The sequence below is a fragment of the Stegodyphus dumicola genome, chromosome 4 (assembly GCF_044657685.1).
Source record: "Stegodyphus dumicola isolate Sdum_Otavi_A_Nest chromosome 4, ASM4465768v1".
Classification (NCBI taxonomy): Eukaryota; Metazoa; Arthropoda; class Arachnida; order Araneae; family Eresidae; genus Stegodyphus; species Stegodyphus dumicola.
In genome coordinates this window covers 87332668-87358446 of record NC_140771.1, presented here as the reverse complement: position 1 = coordinate 87358446, position 25779 = coordinate 87332668, and the positions used below count along the sequence as shown (strand labels likewise).

The 25779-nt window shown below is 34.3% G+C and overlaps 1 protein-coding gene across 3 annotated transcripts in view; it reads right to left on the bottom strand.

The window, feature by feature from the left end:
* The window catches only part of LOC118204987 (uncharacterized), a 109607-nt gene that overhangs the window by 77591 nt on the left and 6237 nt on the right, over positions 1-25779 (bottom strand). For 2 of the 3 annotated variants that reach the window (XM_085815165.1, XM_085815164.1), the window contains exon 2: positions 6116-6211. In XM_085815165.1, the coding sequence (XP_085671291.1) occupies positions 6116-6211 (96 nt within the window). Of the gene's footprint in view, positions 1-6115; positions 6212-25779 lie in introns of those variants that run through there. The other variant, XM_085815166.1, reaches the window with a different exon arrangement.

Sequence of the window (25779 nt, the reverse complement as noted above, 5' to 3'; positions counted from 1 at the left end):
TTAAATTCTCACAAACAGGGTTCGTACACATTTCTGGAGGCGGAAATTGAGGACTTTTAAGGGCCATCAATGAAAAAATTAAGGACCTATGAGCAAATGGGAACTAAATAAATGGAATTAAAAATATTATCTGTGCCTGAACTTCACTTTTGTAATACCATCCAAAAAATAAAGATCCATAAGAAGGAATATATTACTATCAAACACAACTTAATTAACATAATTATTAATAAGTTTGAGAATAAAATAAACTTTAAGCAATTTATCAAGTAGCATTAAATAATTTACACTTATAATAGTTGTACATATTTCAAAGAAGTGACATTTACATTTTACTAACAGTTAGCTTCATGTTGATTTTTTTTTATGTCTCATATTATCACACTCTTGGTCAGTCTAGACGTTTAGTAAATAGCAGGTAGATTTTATGTCAAACGGTGCAGATTAAATTGAGAAGTAAGATCATAATCAGCATGATTCGTAACAAAAGACTGGCTGTTGTCACCGCTGCTGCTTGGCTAGACAGAGACCTGTTGATCAGAACAAACCTGAGAGGCTGATGTAGACACGGCGGGCAAGTTTTAAGAGCTAATTGGGCTTTGTTTGACGCAGTTAGTATCGTAACTTACAAGGATTGTAATCCAGTTAATATACTTTAAGGTTTCAATAAGCCATTAAAGCACCAGAGGTGATAAGTTGTTTTGTATTATTTGAAGTCTCACTAGATGCAAAGCATAAGCTACACTTGAATTTTTACATTTTTGTATTTTATCTTATGACTACAGCAGCTATTAATTATTTTAGGTTATCACACCGGTGCTTTAGAAATTGTTCCAGTAGATGTTTCGTTTACTTAACAATATAAGTATAATGAAGTTGTCAAGAAGTTCCAGAATGCAAATATAAGAGCTATGATGGTTTTAACAAACTCTATGACAGAAGAAACTCTTCACAAGATTGTGAGATTTCAAACTGCTAGAGAAGTGTGGTTGGAATTACATAAGCTATTTGAAGCATTGTCAGAAAATCAACTGTACAAGATATTCGTGCAGTTTTTTTAATTCAAGTAGAATGAAAATGATTATATGGCAGCTCATCTTTCCAAAGTAAAAAATTTACGGAATGATTAGAATTCAAGACTTAAAATGAAAATAAGTAACCTGACATGCTATTCAATTTAATTGCAAGATTTTAGATGTTTTACCCAAACAATACCATTTATTTAAATCAAGTTGATTATTCTTGGGTAAAGAGAAGCGAACGGTTGATGAGTTAACAGCATATTTTGCTCTCATGAAAGAGAAAAGTCATGAGAAAGGCGATATAAGTGAATTAGTGGCATAAGTAATGTCAAAATTCAAAAAACAAAAGCAATATAAAAAAGGAAAATTCAGAAGAAAATCAAGAAAAGGAAGAATACAGAAACTTCCTCTTATAGAGATGCTATAGGAGCTTTAAAAATATCTTTACGTATTAGCACAGATTTAGCTTGCCATGTTGACATTCTTTCATAATCTGTCAAAAGACGACTGGATCGAAGTGAAACGTGTATTAAAATACATAACACATACTTGTCAACCTATGACACTCAAAAATCAGGAGATTTTTCACAATGTTAAAAAAAGACTTTTAAATGATAAAAATATAGTTTTTAATAATGAATTAACTTTAAATAGTAACCAATTCCTTAATGCAAGCAACACAAAAATACCTTAGACATAAAAAACATTTTTATTACTTGCATTGTTTATGAAAACAAAACAAAAACAAAAAAAAAAAAAAAAACTTTAATCAGTTTCTGTACAAATGTTATAAAGAGTGGCAGATTTTGCTTTCTTTAAGAAAGAAACCTCATAATTTTGTTCATAGCAATTACCACGTAGGCTTGCTTTCGCTAATAAAAGTTTTTCTAATGTCTCATCACTAATATTAGATCTAAATTTAGTCCTCAGTTTCACAACACTGAAAACCCTCTCACACTCTGCATTACTATGGGGAACTGTCAAGATGGCCAACATAATTCTAGACAGTTCACTATATTTTAAAATTCCATCAGCACCTTTCAGTTTTCCAATTAAACTCCACTGGGTGTCAATCCTAGTTGATTTTATAACTTCATCCAAGTTTTCTAATTGTAAACTACTATTATGCAGCTGTTACAACTGTTTCAATTTTTCCTTCCTTTTAGAACTCCTTTCAAGATAATAATAAATATCAACAATGTCCACATTTATTGGTAAAGAAGCTGCCCCGTTTTCAGCTGATAAATTTAAGAGGTGACAAGTGCACCTCATAATCTGCAAATCTGAATTTTCCTTTCTTAAGATGCCTGCAATACCAGCCTTCAAGCCTACCAATACTGGTGCATTATCAGCACAGAGTGCTAAGCAATTATCCAGAGGGGCTGCATTTTCTTTTAAAGTTTTAATAATTACCTGTGCTATATTAAAGCCTGTCAAATGTCCTTCTAAAGTGGGGTCAGAAAGTAAACCGCCCTCAATTTCTGAAGACTGGATTAAAAAAAGAAACAATTGGATACAGTTTTGAATCGGTATTATTGCTTCCATCCGCAGAGAGGCAGAATGAAGCTGTTTTAATGCAATCAATAACTGAAGATTTATTTTTCAACCCATTTCTTTAACAATTGCACCTGTTTTGATTCTTGCACTTGAGTATTTCTCAGCGATTTCATTATCAGGAAACATTGTTCTAAATAAAGCTGCAGCGTGATCTGATGCATTCAGTGGCAGGTTGTGTTTCAGTAAAAAGGCAGAGAACAGACATTCTTTATTAATACTTTTTTTGGTCCTTTGTTTCCAAAGAAAAATTTAATTTTTCGTTTTTTTCAAAACAACTCATGTTGTCCTTGTTTTTTTGAGAACATCGCCCTTCCACCATGCGAAATCGAAAAATCGCAACAACAGGCGTTACACATTGCAAATTTATTACATTTCCTTGAGGAAATAATGGAAGGAAAGTAAACTGTGTACAATTTTTGAAACGTACAAGAGTATTTCACCTTTCTCGCAGACATAACATAATTTCTAAAACTATTTCTTGAAGGCACGTGTACTCACACAACTCAGGACAAAATGAATGCAATAACTAAAGAACATCCAAATAACAGCTTGCTTTGTCCTCATTGGCTAATATATGCCAGATGACAAGCAGTGGAGCTCGATGCCTACTGGAGAACTGAAGAACGACGTTTCTGGATACATTTACGCTCTCACTCATAAAGTAGAAGTTATCTGATTCGCAAGGTTTTGTTTCAGATATAATCTAGAGAAAATTCAATTGCTTTCAGACGTCCAAAATCACTTTTTTTGTTTTGTTCACATAACAATGTATTAAGCCAAGTTCCATAAAAATCGTGAGAAATTTTAAGAATAAGAAAAAGTCGGGAGAAATATATTGTAAATCAGGTTGGCAGGAGAGGCTAAATTGGGAGTTGGCAACTTTGATGGCAGGTTCAATTACCAAAGGGTTTTACATATAAAAATAAATATAAACCAAGAGTACTGGAGTGCTATAGCAGGGTTCGTAGCCACATTTTAGTTAAAAATATAAGCACCTATAAGCACTTTTCAAGCACATTTTAAAGAAAAAATAAGCACCTGTCTAATTACATTATATACAACTGCATAACCTTAAAAGAAAAATTACTTTTAATTTAAAATATGAGCAATGCAATATTTATTAAGAGAATGAGTATTGGAATTTCAGTTCAAAATATAGAAAATAAATAATAATAAGCCATATTAATTGTACTCGTTTGGCACCTAATAATAAATACAAATTATTTTTCCACTCATATTGATATTTAAATAATTTAAATCTAAATTCTGAACATTTTCTAAATTTTCATTGTATATCAGTTTTCCCTTAACATATATTCCAAGCAAAGTAATTTAAGTGAAAAAGAGGCACATTTCTGAAACCAGAAGATGGGAAAATTGCCTCATGCAGCCATCCTTTAACAGTAAAAGCTTAACTAACCCGCATACTCGGAAATTGCCGAATATTCCGGATAGTAACTGGAAAAAGAGGAGTGGGGAGATAGTAGCCGTTCTTTAGATTTCTCGGAAAACTAAATGATTTTGACATTTCGATATGTGCATCATATAAAAATAGACCAACGGAACTGAGAAATATTCTGCTTAGAAAGCATAATAAAACTCTTTTAAATGTCCATAAACAATTCTTGGACTGAACATCAAAATTAATTATCTCTGCAAAATACCGCAAACGTTCTTGCGCAAATCGTACGGCGTTATTCTTCCACATGTGATATTACGCGATCGGAATCAACAGCTGCCAGTATTCGGGGAATAAAGAACTAAATAAAAGAAAAGAAAGAGACTTACTAATCTGGGGTGTTTCTGATTCTAATTTTCAACCGACTGCATTAAATTTCCGGAATAGAATCAATCTTCGCTTGGGTTGGGTAGACCGCAAAAACATTTCATCCTATTCAATCCAGATTGGACAGTGGGTGGGAAAAAAAAAAAAAAAAAAAAAGAGCCCGCTGCTTCAATAATTAAGAGATTTTGCGGAGAGAGGGGAGAACCTCCCAACCTCTGTACTGTATAATATATTGGCCAAAAAAATAAATTATTTTGACTTTTATTTAAGCCATTCCGAATATTATTCCTTAGAAAGCTAATCTGTGTAAAAACACGCCCATTTTTGGAAGTTTTTCTATACTTCAGCAGTTATTGCAACTATATTATTATAAATATTCATTCATATGCTCATAATATAAGCATAATGATCATAATAAACACGAATATGAACTGACCACGCGGAACGAGAATGCAAATTATTAAAATCTTGATAGAAATTCAAACGTGTGTAGTATTTGGGTGGGAGGAAAAGAATACCGAATGTATTGGAATTTTATACCGTTTTCGCAATTCTTTGACCAATAGAACGACGTGCACCTGTCTGTACTCTCGCACGCACCATAGGTTACGTTAATGCAGAGAAAGAGGGGGAAAGCAATTTTTGGAAGTTTACCATCTGACGTTGCATATAAGGAAGAAAAGTTGTTTATTTAGTTTCGGCTTTGGTACGGGGAAAAAATGCGCGTTCATTAAAAAAAAGCACTAAAAGCAAAAAATAAGCACCAAAAACAAAAAAATAAGGGCTTTTTAAAGAAAAAGTAAGCACCTATAAGGGCCTTTATATTTTATTTTCAAATATAAGGACTTATAAGTACTTGTAAGGACCGCTACGAACCCTGTATAGTGATGCAGTTATGGAGGATGTCAAGAAACAGAGACATCTACAAATGAAGTAGTGATATTATATAGTAGTAGAGTTATATTATGGATTAACCAAGGACAGTCAATTGTTGCATCTTTGATAACTGAAGCAGAGATAATTGCAGCTAGTGAATGTTCTAGAGAAGTAATTTGGTTAGAGCGATTATTTAGTGATGTTATAGTAATATAATGCTCCAGTAATTCAAGTAGATAACGCCGCTGCAGCGAGACTGCCACAAAGTCCCGAGCTTCATCAAAGTACAAAACATATCGATATCAAGCGTTGTTTCATATGAGAGAAAGTTCTAGCAAAGCAAATCATTGTGTAGCAGATACCTGCAGGGAAGCAAATCGCTGACATAATGAAAGATGGAACTCTTGTGACTTTCTCTTATAGTTGTTTATTTTTGTTCTTTTTTTTTTTAACCGACAAGGGGAAATATTAGAGTATGTAAAAAAAAGAAAGCCAATAATAATAATGTATAATTTAGTTAATAAGTTCTGACAACAGCAAGTATTGTTGTTATTAAAAGATTGTATTTTGTGATATTGTTCAAAAAGATTTATAGTTCAACTTTAGTTAGTATTTCTAATTCAAACTTCCTATTTTTTGCTCTTGTTTTCTGTATCAGTTTTAGAAACACTGTTATTAAAACTGTGTCATGTAATCTGAAGAATTTTGATGTGCACAGTTTCCAGAGTTCGGCATATTCTGAAACTTTGAAGATTTCTAAAAAAGTGGTTGCAATAATACATAAATACCAAAAAATATAGTTTAATTATTAAGTTTGGAAAAAAAAAATCCAGAAATCTAAACTAGAAAATCTCAATGAAACTTCAATACTAACCTTTTTGCACGAATTTAAAACAGCCTGTTCTAGTGTAACAAAGCTATCCTCAGCTTCTGATTGGCTTTTCAATATGGCAGATATTATTTTATCACTCTACAAAAATAAAACATTATTAAAAACAATAATAAATACAATCTTCAAATGAACACCAATTATATAACAGTCTCCAAAATTTAAATAAATGAATAGAGGAAGTAATTAGACACATATTTCATTATAAGAATATGAAATTTGATGTTTCTTCTAGCTTTCTTTCTTAAAATAAATTATTTTTTCATTTGTTGAAAAGTTTGTTGCCATGACCCGCTTTAAGCAAGAACAGAAATTGTCTTTGGACTTCTGCTACTGGTCATGTGAGAATGTACTGATAGTTAATGCTGTGTCGCAGAAATAAATTGTACTCCTATGCCGACTTACTTATAAGAAATATAATTTTAAAGATGTAATAAAAGATTAATATGTGTACTACACTGATTACTAAGCCTTTAAGTATAATTTTATGACTACGCACTAATGTATGATCGGCACTAGAGATAAATTTATTTTTGCAATGCCGCATTATGCACTGGAGCGTGGCATTTAAAAATGAATAAGTGTCAATATGCATTATTTTTTGTACGAAACTACAGCACAAACAAATATACAAATATTACAAATGAATTAAGATAGTTACAATGATATTATTGCAAACTATATATTTTAGAATTTTATTTGTGTATGATCTTTGCACGAAATGAAACTTTGTTTTTATTCCAAACCACATGCTCTTACAACTAGTTTATAACCTTCCCTCCACACCAATACCAGCAGAATAAATAAGATAGTTACAATGATATTATTGCAAACTATATATTTCAGAATTTTATTTGTGTATGATCTTTGCATGAAATGAAACTTTGTTTTCATTCCAAAACACATGCACTTACAACTAGTTTATAACCTTCCCTCCACACCAATACCAGCATACATATTCAAAACATAATGCCAACTGAATAAATAATGAGATGCTTTTCCCATGCCAGCAAGTGACTGGCACCTGAGACATCATCCCACACTACGCGTCAGAGCGTGATTGTCTCTTCAGAAATAATGGCAATCACACGCTGGCACGTGATCAGTAGCAAATGTGCTAAGGGGACCAATAAGTACTTCTGTAGCATCTAAAATGTGTACTTTACTGTACTATCAAAATTTAAAATGCTCAAATTTCAATATACACAGAATCAACAAAAGTTTCTATTAAGCTCATGACACAGCGCTACTGGAGTGCCAAAGAGTTCTCACGTTGTAGAGTTGCGGATTCCGAACGATACCTGAACAGTCCTGTTAAGTCACCCGGGTGTCTGGATCCGCTCTCACCTGTACTATCAAAGCGTACTTTTCCAATCTTTGGGTTTATAAAATTAGAAAAAATAATAATAATGGTGCTTTCTGATAATCTGTACCCCCCCCCCTCATTAAAAAGCCACGAAAAAATATTCATGAAGCGAAGCAGAATATTCCCAAAATAATTATGTGGCAACCCACAATGTCACCAAAATTATTTATGGTAGCTCAGATATATGTATACCACATGTGTGTTTTGGCCAGTGCACAACACAGAAGTTGTACGATGATGACTTTGTGCAATTCTCTGATATTTTTAAGTGAAAAGAGGTCGCTGTGCAAATGGGAAGAACAACAGTACAAAAAAAAAGTATTTTTCAGGAAAACTAAAGTGTTTTATTACCAATGTTTCTTGACTGATTGATGGCTCTTGCATAGAACTTTTATTGCACCACCATTTTGCAAATGGCTGTTGCTTTTAATGCATGAGCTTGGCAAAAAAATTAATCGGTAGTGAATTTATGAATGCTCCCTAAAGTCACAAACAAGTTTGCAACTTTTCAGTAGGGTGTGGATAATTAGAAAGTGCCAAAAAATGTTCAAAGAATTTTTGGAGTTTTCTTCTAGCCTCCCCAGGTTCCAATTCCAGGCAGATAGCCTTTATGTGCTTTGACTTAACTTACTTTTCAAAGGGGGAAGACACTGGTCCAAAATATATAAGCTTATATTTTATAGAGAACATAATAGGCTGAATCGTGAAAATAAAACATTACAAAAAATTTTTTATCAACATTAAATTGAAAAATATTAGATTATTTTATGAATTTAACTAGTATTAGCGAGACCTGCTCCACTGAAGGGAGGAAATCAGAAAAGAAGGCTTTCATGATGGATTTTGCTCAGTGCAATCAGTTCTGATTATCTGTCCTGGTTTACTGAGAAATCTACAAAAGTATTCTATAAAATTCCTGGACATTAATTTAATTTCCTTTTCTGAATAAGCAAGGCAAGAACATAAACATGAGGTGTGAATTAGTTGTTAAATGCTTAAGCAAAGAAGATTCAACATTATTAACTGAAGCAGAATGTCTGAAAGTTTTATTTGCAGAGATGAGAAAGCTGAATTGTTGATATTATGAAAGAAAATCAGTAAGTCACAAAAGGTAATTGCAAAATGACATAAAATTGCTAAATTGCTTTCTTAATGCTAAAAGCGAGGATCATGACAAAGTGATGACTGGATGGGTCAGACAGCATCGCAGCGTAGACGTGTCATTGACGGGTCGGTCCAATGCTAATAGTTCAAGTGAAAATATTTCATGAAGAAACAAACTTAAAAACTGAGTACACATATTCGACAGGTTGGTTAACCAAATTAAAAAATTGCCATGGTATAAGGCAATTAAAAATTTCAGGCGAAAAGCGTCGGCTGATATTGAAGCTGCTGAAATATTTCCAGATAAATTCATTGAGCTCAATAATAGTGAAAATTTATCTCTAGAACAAATTTACAACACTGATGGAACTGGACTTTTCTAGCAATACGTACTGCGAAATACCTTGGCAACCTGTACAGAAAAGGCTCCAAGTGGCATCAAAGATTCCAAAGCGAGACCAACAATTTTAGCAGGCGCAAATGCTGCAAAATGCACATGTGTAAACTTTCCAAAATAAAAAAAAATACACGATCTCAAGCATTTAAAGTAAGATTTTCCCCATTATATATCATGCAAATAAAAGAGCATGGATGACACAAGTGTTAATAAATGATTAGTTTGAAAATCATTTCATACCCAAAGCTCGGCAACATTTGAATTCGCTTGTTTTACCTGATGACACAAAAATTTTACTGATTGCAGACAACTGTACGGCTCACACTTCCCTTCAAGTTTTAGTAAAGATAATGTATTAGTATTATTCTTTCCCCTAAATTGTACGTCCATTATTCAAGCCTATGGATATCAGAATAGTGCTAACAGTGAAATGCAATATAAAGTAGCATTTTAAAGTCCATGTTAAATTTCTTGAATAATGGCAAACTATTCAAGAATTTTTGAAATATTTTAACATAAAATCTGCTGTGTGGAGTATCGCAAGATCATAGGAGGATGCGTCTCCAGAGATATTTTAAAAAAAGCCTGGCATAATGTATGGTCAGTTACCACATTTCATGGTGAGGATGATGAAGATGACAGCTGCGAATTTGAATGTTTTTGGATATCGCAAAACAAACGTGAAATTTTCAAATTTATTGATTTTGTAAAGAAATGTGGAGAAGCAGTAATAAATGAAGATATATCAGAATTTTTTCATTGCTATGACAATGTCTCAATCATCAATCAGTTAACAGACGGTTCTATATTCAGAACATACTGCTACCTATAACGAAGAAAGCGACAGAGAGGTTATTGAAAAAGTTTTGATTGATAAGTTAATCGGAATTCTTGACACAGCCATTACAGGACTTGAGAAATGGAACTTTGCAATTGAACAAGAATTTAGATCTGCCTACAGTATTAAAGATAAAGTATTAGCACAAAAATATGAAGCAACTTAAACAACTTACATTGAAAGAAATGTTTAATAAAGTAAACAAATGAGTATTAAGCTTTTTTTGTAAATTTTGATACCCATTAGATCATAAATGATCCATTATTTCATAAATCATGATTTCATATTTTTAATTTTATAATTTCTACATGCCATTTTACTAGATTTAAACTGATGATCTAATATCCGTAAAAATCTCAAATCCAGAATTGCTTAAAGTCCTGACAGCTCTGAATCTTAGACTTTGCACTGAATAAGTTAACTGCTTTTTTCTGTTGCATTCCTTGAAAAATTATTAAAACTGGAGACCTGTGTCTTCCACCAAAGCAATGTACTGGTTTATACCAGTTCCCATACTCAATACATTGAGAAACCCTGGAATACTGCAAAATGGTGGAAAAAAATTTTTGGTGTTTACATGTTGACAAACAAAAAGACAAAATTTGTCAAAAAATTTTAGCAATTGCCAACTTTGGTACCATAATACATATTAACCACTGTTACAATTATATGACATTGCTAAGTTTTAAGAACAGTCTTTTTGCAGAATTTATAGTTCAATCATGAGTCTGGGAGATCTATAAAGCAATAAAGATTATGCCAACAGTTTCTTACAAGAGTATAATATATTGCAAGAAACCATCAGTGTTATAATTTGCAGAAAATGAAATTTTATTTGAGTTAATGAAAAAGCACATGGCAATGCTGCAACAGCAAGAGAGCATATGAATCGGGCTTAACCTTTTGAAGACGAGATGGACATTATAGTGGCCACAGAGTCCTCTGTTTGATAGGACGGGATTGTCCACTTTAGTGGCCATGTTCCTCCCCCCTTTCCAGACCATGGAGGTAGGAAGTAAGATGGAGTTGCCCTAAACAAGTTTCTCCCGTACCCTGCTCTGAAGCACCGGCGATCCCTACGTGGTGACCATAACATTGGGTCATTTACCATCGCGTTCAATGGGATTTGACGCGTTTGGATGTAAATATTTTGTAATTACATCGTAAATATACATATAAATGTATATATTTTCTTTTTCTACAACACTTTAGAGTCTTAAGTATATGAAAACAACATATTTTTAAACAACATTTCATTCTGAACGAAATTAAATGCTATACTTTTCACAGGACAGTTTTCTCAGAATGGTTTAATTTGAATGAAATATTTTCACAAGTTTTCGTTAATTACATTAGAAAAAAAAAGTAAGGTAATTCGATTTTATTCGGTTAAGGTACAAAAATTAAGATCAAAGTTTATTGTATTATTAATATTAAAATTATGCATTATTTCTTTTCTATTTATAGAGCTTCTTCCTAAAATACTTTCTTAAATATGACATGATTTTTTGGCTTCTGAGGCATCTTTTAAATCGAAAAATGTAAGTCAATTTATAATTAATGCTCTATTCAGTTCATTTTAAATTAGAGAATTATTAGGAATTAGCGAAATACTTTAAGTAGTACTTTAGTACTTGACTTTCTCTGAACATTTCTGAAAGGGAATAAAATAAGTTTTTTTTTTTTTTTTTTTTTTTTAAGTATTATTTAAAACTTGTAACTGAGTTATTATAAAATGTAAGGGGAATAATTCTTTTAATTATACTTATCAGATTTTTTTTTACCCTTCATTTCAACAATACATATTCCAAAACTCTTTATTACTTTAAGTGTGCATCTCATAGCATTTGCTTTACAATACCTTTTTTAATAGATTGCTTTCCAATACGAACAATTCTTGCTTAAATAGTTTTATAACGTATTTGTCAACAGGATTTCAATTTATGTTTACAATTCAATATTAAGGTTATTATATATTTAGATAACATTTATAATCATTATAAACATGCTTTTTGCAATAATATGCAACAATAATATATGGATGTGAAAAAAAAATTGTTTTATTTAAAACACTTTGGCGTTTGGAAAATAAAATAAAAGTAGCGAATACTCTATCAAGGGTATCGAAAGACGTACACAATTTTAAATGTACCGTAAGGTATTTTTCATTCTTTAAGCATAACATTTTTCTTAAAATCTATATTTTTGTAGTTCAACAGCTTAGAATTTTATAAAACAAATTCATAATCAAAATCGCGCTGTTGTTATCGAAAAATAACCAAGATGTGATTTTTGTGTAAATGTCACTAAACTATACAAACTGCTACGAGGGCCATCCAGGAAGTAGATTACGTTTCCGTCTGTGTCCGCTAGGGGCAGGGCTAGCGCGGCCATCTTGGGGTCAGAGCGTTGCGCAGCTCAGTCTGCATCTAGCCGTGCTAGTGAGAGGTTCGTGCTGTGCTCCGTTCAGATACTGTGACGGTTTGAAATGTCTGCGTTAATTGAAAATCCCGCGAGCTGCGAGGTGCGCTCAGTAATAAGGTTTCTGACTGCAAAAAACTGTAAACCGATAGAAATCTATCGGCAGCTTCGTGAAGTGTATGGGGACAACATTATCACTGAAGGTGGAGTGCGTCAGTGGGTCATAAGATTTCAAAATGGCCGAACCAATGTTCATGACGAAGATCGAAGTGGGAGACCCAGCATAGTGACCGCCGAACTTCTCGAAAAAGTCGATGCTAAAGTCCGTGAAAATCGAAATTTCACAATAACGGAACTTTCTTTGAGTTTTCCACAAATTTCGCGAAGTTTGTTGCACGAAATCATCAGCGAAAAGCTTGGTTACCACAAGTTTTGTGCAAGATGGATTCCAAAAATCTTGACAGAGGACCACAAAAATCAGCGAATGGCTGCAGCGTTGAACTTTTTGGACGCTTACCATAAGGATGGTGACTCTTTACTCGATCGCATCGTTACTGGTGACGAAACATGGGTGAAACATGTGAACTGTGAAACGAAATTGCAATCAATGCAGTGGGGGCACACAAGTTCTCCCCAAAAACCCAAGAAATGCATGCAAACAATGTCGGCAAGGAAGATGATGGCGACTGTTTTTTGGGACAGAAAAGGTGTAATTTTGGTGGACTTCCTGGAAAGAGGCACTACAATAAACTCTCAAAGGTATTGCCAAACTCTCCAAAAACTCAGAAGAGCAATTCAAAACAAGCGCAGAGGAATGTTGAGCTCTAAGATCTTGTTGATTCACGACAACGCCCGGCCCCACACGGCAAATGTCACTCGTAAAGTTCTTGAATCTTTTAAGTGGGAGTTGTTTCCTCATCCGCCGTACAGTCCCGACCTAGCACCGAGCGACTTCCACCTATTCCCAGCAATGAAGAAGTGGCTGGCTATGCAGCGTTTTGATGACGACGCACAGCTGCAAGAAGAGGTAACGAAGTGGTTGAAGGCGCAGGCGGCCGAATTTTTCGACGAAGGAATTTCCAAGCTCGTACATCGCTACGATAAATGCCTTAATTTGTATGGTGACTATGTAGAAAAGTAGTATTTGAGTGTGGCTTTCATCTGTATATAATAAAATTTGTTTCCTATACTTTGTTTATTTTTTTATTCCAAAACGTAATCTACTTTCTGGATAGCCCTCGTATTATCCATCACACTATGAATGTTTCTTTCATGCGAAAGTGTCCCTTTTTCGATTTGTATGGAACTGTCGTGTGTCGAAATACTATCAGAACCGTGTCAAGCGAGCTTCTGAATGTAAACAAAGAACACCCCATCTGGTGACCCAAGCTTCAAAGTAGTGCTTCACTTCTAGTGCGGACTGGCCCCTCCTTCCTTTCCTACCTCCATGTTCCAGACTAAAAGAGTGGGGGTGAAATGTCAAATTTGATGTCCCTGGGGTTTTAACCAATTATCTCTTTCAAAGGTCTTTGTATTAAGAATCCGGTTTTTCCCAATTTTTCCCTTTTAGTTCTTGTAGCTACGTAGCTACAGAATTCGCGATAACTGCATTTGTAAATTGTAAACAGAGCCTTGCGTTGCTTTAGAATATTGCATACTTTCGTAAGTTTTTTAGGAATGATTTTGACATTTTTCTAGCGATATGCCGAAAAGGAAAAGAGGTCTGACTGAAGAGGAAATACAAAAACTTCAAGAGCTTGATGATGAAATATATACACATACATATTAATACACTTATTCATAAATCCACACGCAAGCACATATATAGTGTTACGAATTTGCTATTTAAAAAGCTAATGTTAGTTCAATTACAAATTAAATGGTTTTATTTCTCGCGCAGTGCAGCGCGTGACGAATATTAAAAGAGAGCTAAGCCGGAAAATTGAAAATACAAGAGCGCGTGCATTAAATAAATAAATATCTCTTTTTGATTTCGAGAAAGTACTGGAAAATTCTAGCGCGTGATTTTAAAATCTTATAAAAGGAGGAAAACATCTCAGTTTGTAGTTGCTTGCTTAGTTTGTTGTTGTTTAGAAAACTGCTCTTGTTGATTGTAGCGAATTCGTGGATTAGCGTTCTTTAGCTGTTTTGAATTACGTTCTATTGGATATTTGAGTAGTTAAAAGATAACTACTGTGAGATATTGTAATACTGCATGATAATTTGAGAAAATTTAAGCATTTTTGTTTTGATAATAATAAATTTTTGTTCATTTTTCATCGGACTTGTGCATTCATTTCATAACGAACCCGTACGCACGCAACAATTTTTGGTGTCAGGAGTGGGGTTTGAATGCCAATAACAAGAGCGATGGAAGAGCAATTAAGGCAATTGATAACAGCCTTTGCCTCGTTTAAAGAAGAAATGAAAGAAGAGATGAAATCTAGCCAAGGAAAGATGGAAGGGGCCGTCAACTCCGTTAAGGAAGAAATGAAATTGGGCCAGGAATCTGTTAAGGACGAAATGAAAGCCGTTCAAGCTGGTCAAGAAAAGATTGAAGCAGGTCAAGAAGAAATGAAAAGAGAGATTACCTGCATAATAGAAAATAAATTTGAAGCTATGGAAGGCAGAATTGACACAGTTGAAAATAAAGTTGGACAAATTGAAGAAAAAGTTTCTTTTGTAAAAGATCAAATTGAAGAAAGAGTTTCTTCGGTGAAAGAAGAAATAGAAGAAAGAGTTTCTTCTGTAAAAGAACATATAGAAGGGAGAGTTTCTGCTGTGGAGGAACGAATTGAAGGAAGAGTTTGTGCCGTCCAACACCAAATCGAACAACAAATTGATGAGAGAGTTTCTGCAGTAGCCAAAGAAATGGATACTTTAAAGAAATTCGTAGCGTCGGCAGGGAGCAGGAGTGATGATTTTAAATTCTTACCAATGCCTGCTCGTCCACCTCTGAAGCTATCCACATATGATGGGAAGACCTCCTGGCAGGTGTATAAGACACAATTTTCTATCGTGGCGGATGCGAATGGATGGGATTCCCAAGCTAAGGCCTGTCATCTCGCCGCTTCTCTAAGAGCCGACGCAGCAGATATCCTTCAGACTCTTCCCGAAAACAAAAGGCTAGATTTCGAAGCTCTATCCGGCGCTTTGGAGCTGCGCTTCGGCGAGAAATGTTTAAAAGACTACAGCAGGCTCCAATTAAAATCTCGTCAACAGAAGCCTACCGAAACACTTCAGGAGCTCGTCGCGGATGTTGAAAGGCTGTCCCATCTCGCCTTTACGGAATGCCCGACAGAAACAAGGGAAATCCTGTCCTTACAATACTTTATCGACGGCATCCGAGATACTGAAATACAGAAAGCTCTTCGAATGGCAGATGTAAAGGACATAAAAACCGCTCTGTTGTACGCCATGATGTTCGAGGCAGCCCAGCAAGCAACTAGTAGAGATCGCTACCCAGTTAGAGCTGTGCGAGTCCATGAGCCAGTGGATCAACTGATGGCTCGTTTAGATGATTTAGCCAGACAAGTCGAAGATTTGATACGGAGTAGGAGCGAGAAGAAAGTGGCTCTAAGGTGTTGGAGATGTGGTAGTGAAGGTCACCTAAGACGGAATTTCAGAACACCCCAGGGTACGGAATATAAAGCAGATGATTTTACCAGACAAGTCAGTGGCTTGAGACGGAACAGAAGTGAAAAGAAACTAATTCTAAAGTGTTGGAACTGCGGAGTTGAAGGCCACATACGAAGAAACTGCAGAACACCCCGAGGTACGGAAAATAAGACCATTTCCCAGCAACAACGCAGTAAACAAATTAGTGACCATATCGAGGAACGGAGGTTGCCAGATAGTGAAAAACCTTGTTTTAAAGCTCTTAAAATTTATACAGTGAGTGGCAACAATAACGGACTGTCCATCAATGGGAATATCGATGGAGTTCCTTGCAGTATGATCATTGACACAGGAGCTAATGTTACCATCATTAGGAAAGATTTAGCTGAACAGTTTAAAGATATACTTGGACGCCATCCTGTGTTACCCTTCAGACTGCGTCTGGTGACAAGATCGACATAACTGGGAAGTTAAACGTAAACATCACGTTTGGAAGTGCCGCCTACCATCACACGGCTTATGTGGCGGATATTACAGATCCATGCATACTCGGATTGGACTTTTTAAGGAAATACAATTTTTCCTTAGACTTGAAAAACAACAAGCTGCTTTCAGGATCTAAAGACATGACTATCCATCCTAAGAAGGGATCCTCACCTGGAAATGTCGACGCTTTGTCCGAAAGAACCAGCTCGAGAAGCAGCCGAAATCATGCTAGGGTCGAAAAGAAACACCAGATTACCAGCTATTCTCCATCTCAGATGCTCTTCGGTTGAGACCTTCGTCTGCCTTGTGACCGCCTGTTTCATCGCCGTACGGATGCGCCTTCATCGCCTGAGGAACACATCCAAGATGTCAAGGCCCGTTTTGAAGTGATGCACCGTTCCGCACGAAAGCGAGTGAACTTGGCGACGGAGAAAGTGAAGACCAGATACAACACGAGAGCTGCTGGACATAGATCCAACGAAGGAGACAAGGTGTGGTTGTGGAACCCGATTCGACGAAAAGGAGTCAGGCCTGATTTACAGTCACCTTGGGATGGTTCGCACACAATCCTAAACAGGCTAAATGACGTCATGGTTCGGATCCGTGAGTCTTCGAACTCTTACGACAGGTTAGCTCATTACTATGGCCATAGTACATAATGTAAATAATTGTAAATAATATAAGACCATGGTCCATTTTGTTTTTAAATGTGTATTTGATTTGATTTGTATTTAGTATTTGATTTGCATTTAGTGTTTGATTTGTATTTGATAGCATTTGATTTGTTTTATTTATTGCATTTATTGTTCATGTTGTTTAATATTGTAATGTAATGCTTATTAATGCATTTATGCCACAGTTGTAAGTTTAGCTTCCTGTCCAGGGATTGTACTGCCCGGGACGTGCAGTCCTTGGGAAGGGGGCAGTGTTACGAATTTGCTATTTAAAAAGCTAATGTTAGTTCAATTACAAATTAAATGGTTTTATTTCTCGCGCAGTGCAGCGCGTGACGAATATTAAAAGAGAGCTAAGCCGGAAAATTGAAAATACAAGAGCGCGTGCATTAAATAAATAAATATCTCTTTTTGATTTCGAGAAAGTACTGGAAAATTCTAGCGCGTGATTTTAAAATCTTATAAAAGGAGGAAAACATCTCAGTTTGTAGTTGCTTGCTTAGTTTGTTGTTGTTTAGAAAACTGCTCTTGTTGATTGTAGCGAATTCGTGGATTAGCGTTCTTTAGCTGTTTTGAATTACGTTCTATTGGATATTTGAGTAGTTAAAAGATAACTACTGTGAGATATTGTAATACTGCATGATAATTTGAGAAAATTTAAGCATTTTTGTTTTGATAATAATAAATTTTTGTTCATTTTTCATCGGACTTGTGCATTCATTTCATAACGAACCCGTACGCACGCAACAATATAAATGCACAGTGTGCCTGTATGTGTACATGTATGTGTCTGTATATACGTTATTCCCATTGAAGGGTACGCATGCTTTCCGCTTTATGTGCATATCTGCACTTATACCATATTATATCAGTGCAAACATACATACTACATGAATATGTAGGTGTACATTTCCATAAACAAATATAAAACATGTGCAAGCACTTTTTCTTTCATTCTTAACAGTTCTGTATGTGTAGTGCAAGCACTTTTTCTTTCATTCTTAACAGTTGTCTGTGTAGTGGCCCAGTTATTGCATGAGAAATAATTATTTTTTATTTCATATATTTGTTCATGTATTTAATTATTTTATAAAATTAACTTTAATATTTTGTTAATATTCATATTTATATTTCTTTTATGCTGAATGGCAATAAGTAGTTCATATTTATATTTAAATTTCTTTATGCTGAATGGCAATTGGTTCTAGTTCTGATTCATGATTGCTAGGTTTTGGTTTCAAAACGTTGCTCGTAGCGTCGCATTTCGATAGCCGGAAAATAAAATGCAATAACTTAGCTATTTGTTTATAATTCATGCTGTTCCTAGTCATAAATTAATTTTAAACATTAGTAGCCAAGGCCACATCTTGGTGACCCTGATAAATTTTCGAAATGTCAACAAATGACTCTTCTGAAACTGCTATGAAAGATAGGATGCAGTCACGGGAGCTTCATAAGGTGAGTGTAAAAATACCTCCTTTTTGGATTGATAAACCGGAAATATGGTTTTTTCAAGTTGAAGCTCAGTTCAAAATTAGTAATATCGTTTCAGAGGAAACAAAATTTAATTATTTAGTTTCACAGCTTGAACCTAAGTTCGTCGAAAATATTTGGGACATCGTAACGAACGATAGTGCCACAAAATATTCGGATGCTAAAATTAGGTTCTTACATTTATTCAAAGGAAGTGAAAATGTACGGATTAAACGTTTGATTACTGGTATCGAACTTGGAGACATGAAACCAGGCCAACTTTTGCAGAAGTTGAGATCAGTTGCTAATACAGATGTGTCTGAAAATCTAATCAAAACTTTATGGCTGGAGAAGCTACCAGACTCAATAAAAAATATATTATTAGTCAGTGATGAAGATGTAACCAAGTTAGTGTCTATGGCAGATAAAATTAGTGATATGAATCGGAAACCAGAAGTATTTAGTGCTAATGCTCCTTCCGTTCTCACAAATGATTTGTTGCAAAGAATTACCTTTCTTGAACAAAAAATTGATCAAATAACCATTCACTCAAGACGCAGGGACTCGGATTTACGTAATTCCCGTTCACGATCTCGTAAACGATATGACCCTACTGGCAAATTTTGTTTTTATCATTTTCATTTTGGAGCAAACTGCATTCCAGAGAAATGCTAGCCTCCGTGTGCTTGGGTAAAAAACGATTCCAAAAATCAGGAAAACTCGAATTTCCAGTAGGTTTAGTGGCAAACGCTGCTGCAGAAAATATGAAGGATTGTCGCAAATTTCGTTTATTCGTTCGTGACCGAAGATCAAATTTGCACTTTCTTATTGATAGCGGAGCTGACGTAAGCATAATTTCTGCTACTTCACAGAATAAATGTAAAACTGAATACAAACTGTATGCAGCTAATGGCTAAAATGTATGCAGATATTTCCACTTATGGCATAAAAACGCTAACTCTTGATTTGGGATTACGTCGTGATTTTCAGTTTCCATTCATAATTGCTGATGTCACAAAGGTATTTTAGGAGCTGACTTTCTTCACAAATATAAATTGCTTATCGATATAAATAAGAAAAAATTAATTGATGGCGTAACACAGCTTTGTGTCCAGTGTGATGTCGCTGCTATTTCCAGTGATTACTCAGTAACCACATTAAATAAATCCATAAAAATTTTCGATTTACTGTCGAAATATCCCGAAATTTCTAAACCTAACCTCTTTCCTACACAAATTAAACATGGTGTTACACATTTTATTACGACTGATGGTCAACCCGTTTATTCAAAGGCACAACAGCTCGATCCAAAATGCTTAGCTATAGCTAAAGAGGAATTTAAATTTATGCTTGACAATGGAATAATTCGTCCATCAAACTCCCAGTGGTCAAGCCCCTTGCACCTTGTTACGAAAAAGGATGGTTCATATCATCCTTGCAGAGACTACCGACGATTGAATGCGCAGACGATACCTGATCGATACCAAATTCCTCGCATTGAAGATTTTCATCATATTTTAAGAGGTACAATAATTTTTTCTAAAATTGATTTATTCAAAGCTTATTTTCAAATTCCCATTGCAGAAGAAGACAAATGTAAAACGGCTATCATCACTCTTTTCGGTTTATACGAATTTAATGTAATGAGTTTCGGTTTAAAAAATGCTCCTGCAACCACCCATAATTCGGACACCCATAATACGGACCTCAAAGCTACAAACTTTCTGCGCATGCGTCGTGTTGACGCATGTGCATAGGCGTTTATGCGTGCGCGCAAGACCTTTTCAGCTGCGACTATGCGTGTGCGCATAATACGTTTACACATGCGCGTTTAACAGGGGTGTTTGTGGGACCCCAAAAAATCCCCTGAAACTTTTATGGACTTACTAAACATTGCCCCTTATTTTTTGGACATTTGGACATTTTGGAGTTTCGAGAAAGGGGGGGGAGAGAAATGAAAAATTACAATTATGAAGTATTGAATGACCTAATTATAAAAGTTCAATGAATTACTTTTTTTGCAAAATCAATAATCATACATTTTCAAACATATAAACTACTACATTTTATGTAAATATTTTAAATTACCTGAATTAATTCTTTAAAAAAAAATTATCTAATTTCTGCTGCTTTTTTTAAATTTTCTGATGTTTGTGGGCTTGTCTTTCTTTTGTGGTGAACTTCATAATTGCAGGAAGGTTGACTTTTATTTTCCTCATTTACAGTTGAAGAAATTTCCTCGAGAACTGCACATGCAGAGGTAGAAGCAGTTTGCTTTTCTGCTAATGTAGAAGGTTTTTCCGAGACTTTTATAGGTGACTCATCTGAAATACATGTTTTTAAGTCCTCTTGATATGTTTTCCAACTTCTGTTCATATTCAGTAAGAGATCTTTGTGAATTGGATCAGTCATTGGATTTTTTTAGCCATATTTTTCACATGAGGTTTCTTTAGAAGCCATTAAATCATATTTAATAGTCTGCACTGCATCTAGGGAATCAATCTTAAGAGAGGTTCTATAGTCAGTGACAAGTGTATCCATTAAGTTAAATGCACTTTTCACTAATGGGCCACCAATATTTATCAATTGTACACTTGACTTGATTTCCACTTTCATCAGATGTGTAGAGCATTTCTTTGGTGATATCAATATCACTCTGGTATAACCTTATTTCAGCTTCTACTTTTGACTTTTCATTATCACTAAAAATATGGGACATAAAAGATGATAATTTTTCAAAAGCTAATATTGTACTGGTTTTACCTCTTAGCTCTGGATCTAATGCTGTAAAACTAATTAGATATGAATTTTTAAGGGGTAATTTCTGTTTCATATGCTGTGCTGTATTAGTATAAGCTTTCATCAGAGAAATTTGGAATTCTTTTGTTATTAGATGATTTTTTGATAATTTCTTCAGGAGAGTGGAAGCTTCTGCACCAGTAAATATTACTTTGCTAGGTAGATGGAATTCTGGATTTGTGACATCAACCTTTAATAAATCATTATAAGATTTGCACTCTATATTTTCAGGCTTCATAAAAAAAGAAAAATTTTGCCATCAATTTATAAATACTGGAATGTATTAAATGAAGCATTGGTTTTTTTGTTTCAAATAATTTAATATATGTGTTGAACTCTGGTAATACTGCTGAATATAACGCCATATGCAATAAAGTTTTGTTTTGCATAACAAATAACCCATTTAGTATTCTTTTTTTCCGAGCTAAAGCATCCTTTGTGAGTTGTTGGGAATGCAAGCAAGAATACACCCCTTCAACAATTTTTTTCTGAGCTGCAGAAATATTTCTTTTATTGTATACAGTTTCAACATAAGAAAAATAATCCCCTTTATCAGTTTTATCCAAGTAGTGAAAATAAAATGCAATAAGAGCATCCCACAGATCTTTGATTCTTTCTAAAACACATAAAATGTACACCCACCTATGGTCTGGTCTCTTCAAGGGCTTAAGATTTTTAATGGCAAGGGATTCACAGATTTTTAAAAAATTTTCTCTTTTACTGCAGCTTTTCATATCAAAATATATGTCATCAAACAAATCTTCTAACTATCTATCAAAACATGAAGCAAATTTTTTTTAGCTGTGTGACATGTGTCACCATCAATATCTAATAAGTGGGGTGCTTTGTTTGATCGTAGTCTGGTTTCAACACCTTTTTTCTTTTTTCCATGCATGGTGTTACATGAGTCCATTAATACACTAATTAGGTTTGCCCATGGAATATTATTATCTTCAATAGTATTAACAACTGCTTTAAAAACAGCTTCTGAATTGCAAGATTCCATCTTTAGAGATTCAAAATGATGAACTACAACTTCATTTTGATTGTTGTCATAAAACTGCACCAATATTGCCAGTATACTTTCTTGAGCATTGCTAGTACTTTCATCCAAATTTAGAGAAAATGGAGTCTCCTTTAAAGTTTTAATGATATTTTCCTTATTAGTTTTTGCAAGCCCATATTTCATCTTATAACATGCAGTAGTCCTGGACATTTCCGACGAGTTTAGTGCCGTCTGATCGCGGCTCAACTGTTTGCAGAGTTCAATTAAATTGGGAGCTACATTGAAAGAAAGAGAATTCTCGGCGATAAACGAAGTTATTAATACCTCTTGGCATGCTTTTCTTGTCACTGTATCCAATGGCCAAGCATCAGTCTCCAGTAAGTCATCAGTATTTTTTGAATTAGCATAATCACTTAAAGTCATTGAATGTCTAATGCACTTTGAATATTTTATGTGTGTCACAGTTTTAGAATGATTTGTGAAAGCCTTGAATCCTTCCCCACCATACTTCAGCAATGAGTTACAAAAAACACAATATGCTTGTCCAGCAACATTTATTTTCTTGCACCATATGCCAATGATATTCCCATTACCATCTCTCCGTTCAATCCAATTCCACCTAAATGCATTCCGGACACCATCTTCTAATTGTATAATATCACTATTTATATCGAGAAATTTAATAGTGAAATTCTCTTGCGTACATAAATAAAAAAAATATTTCAATAAATGAAACGAAAAATTTACACGTGCATCAATAAATGAAACGAAAATTTTACACAGCGGAGAAAAAAAAGTGAGAAGCCATCAATGACAAATAGCTAATACGGTGAAAAATCCCCCTTCTCTACTTATTGGCACCACGCCAGGTGAGATAAGACCTTTGAACCCAAAGTCATGTGATCGCACATCTGGTCGAACGAAGTTTTTCCCTTTTTTTTTTCTGCCGCGCCTACTTGCCGAAAAGAATCTAGAAGAGAATGTCCGAGAACAGGGGGAATGAGTCATAACTCGCAATAAGGAAAGAACAAAAAAGAAGTTTCCCCTCCCTTTCACGCATTATCACTGCCTTTAGAGAAAGAAAGGAAAAGTTTTCACCACACGCACTTACCTTGCGTTTTCTGCTTTCAAAGCAAACAAAATTACCCAGATCAAAATAAATAATTCATTATTATTCCTACTTCCTTTTGAACGACGATCCCCAGAATTTCCGGGTATCGAAGTTCAAAATCCCCGGAGCACAAACACCCCTGGTTTAATGTATAACAGAAGGTATAAGCTAAGCTAAAATTATCTAATTCAGTTAATGTTGCCGATTGCGTTGTTCCTTAATCTTCGAATTGGATCCGGCTTATTATTTTTTGCAGACTGTTAGAGCAATTTTATAAAAGTAAGCTTGAACTTTCGATTATGTCAAATAGAATTTCCGATATATATTTACTAATATGTAAAGGATCTACAAAGCAAAAGTATGTTTCGAAATTCGAAATCTGTTTATCAATTTCACGCTGCTCTGCGGGGGGGGTGGGGGAGGGAACGTCGCGGTGCGCAATTAACTGGAAGTTGACTTGTCAGCACTATCCTTATCTTCAGGGCAGATGTTTTTATTTTATTTGGCTTATAATTCCTTACTAAATGTAGTATTTCATCTCGATGTACTCCATCTTTGATATGATTTAAATCAAGTTCCTCATCATTATAATTCGCTTCTAATAGTGAAGAAAGTGACACAGAGGTTATTGAAAACGAAAAAATTTCGATTGACAAATTAGTCAGTATTCTCGACACTGCAATTATAGGACTTGAACAGCGGAACTTTGTAACTAAACAAGAAATTATGTCTGTTTAATAGAATTAAAGAGAAAGTATTATCACATGAAACGAAGCAACTTACATTGAAGGAAATGTTTAATAAAGTAAACAAATAAATATTAAGCTTTTTCTTTTTGTAAATTTTGATACCCTTTAGATCATAATTGTTCTTTATTTCATAAATTACGGTTTAATATTTTTAATTTTGTAATTTCTGCATGCCATCTTACCAGATTTAAACTGATGATTTATAATCTGGAATCGCCGAAGTCCCGACGATTCCAAATTAATGACTTTTGACTGTACTTCACAGGTAAATAAAAAGCTAGCCACACTCTTTCCTGAAACTACGAAATTCCTGTATCCTGGTTGAGATACCTTGCTTTATCGTATATACTAGAAAGGGTCGTAGAACCCTGCGAAACAAAAAGGTGCTGTCATATGTATTTACATACAAAAAAAAAAAAATTAGAGGTGAAGTGCAGAATCACTCTGTTATTTGGCGCATTTTGTTTGCCGCTTTTTACAAGAATAAAAAGAATTGGATTTTTGTCAATTTCCTTTGACTTTTTAAGTGCAAATAGATTAATGTGTATATGGACAAAATTAAGGGATTGTGCAATGGCAAGCTTGTGAAAATCTCTCGTGTTTTTTTAAGTGAAAATAGGTCGATGTGTACATGGATATCGAGTTCATGCAATTCATAAAAATGTGCAAAGCAGTGGGTGATTCTGCACTTTCCCCCAAATTTTTAATGAGAATATAATTAAAATTTATAACTGCATCATATAATTATCAATAGATGATACCTGTGACATACAGTTATTAATACTCACAAATATCTTATTTTCTCCACAATTAAAAAATTGGCTCTAGTGTAGAACTGGCTGCCTCTTCGATTAGCGACAAATTTTGTTCAATTTTGGCGATGAAATTCCCATTTCTGTTTTAATTTTGTTTTAGCAACTTGATTTTTTTTAAGTGAAAATAAATCGCTGTGTACACGGACAAAGTTAAGGTAAAGCAAGATGCCTTGTTTGTGTAATTCTCAGATATTTTTTTAAGTGAAAATAGATCGCTGTGTACATGGACACCAAGTTTGTGCAATTCTTTTACTTCTTATTATGGTTTTGTGTAGCGGATATTTTGAAATTGTGCTCTCCTGGTGTCGATCTTGGCGTCAAAAAGAATAGCCAAAAAAAAAAAACAAAGGGCACCCAATTGTAAAATTTCACCAAAAAATTAAATTCAGTACTTTTCCGTTTCGCCGGCGCAAATCTCGCCAAGCAGGCTTTATTGGCGACAACATACAGTATACACATAAAAAATGCTAACAAATTTTAGTTCTAAAAAAATGTAACAAATGTTAGTTCTAAGAAATTTTTATTTTGAAGGCATAAACATTTTAATATCGTTGAAAATTTTGTAAAAAGCTAATAAATAAAGACTATAAATTTGTAAGAGACATTAATTTAAGAATTTACTCTGCTATCAATGTTCAACATCCTGATTCGCCGGTTCATATCCCGTAACCCCAAGTGATCTCATGTCACGTAAACTACGCTACAAAAATCTAATTCTCTCAGTAATTATCTACATTAATTTCAAGTTAAATTTTAATTTGGAATGAAAGAATTATTTCAATTCATACGAAT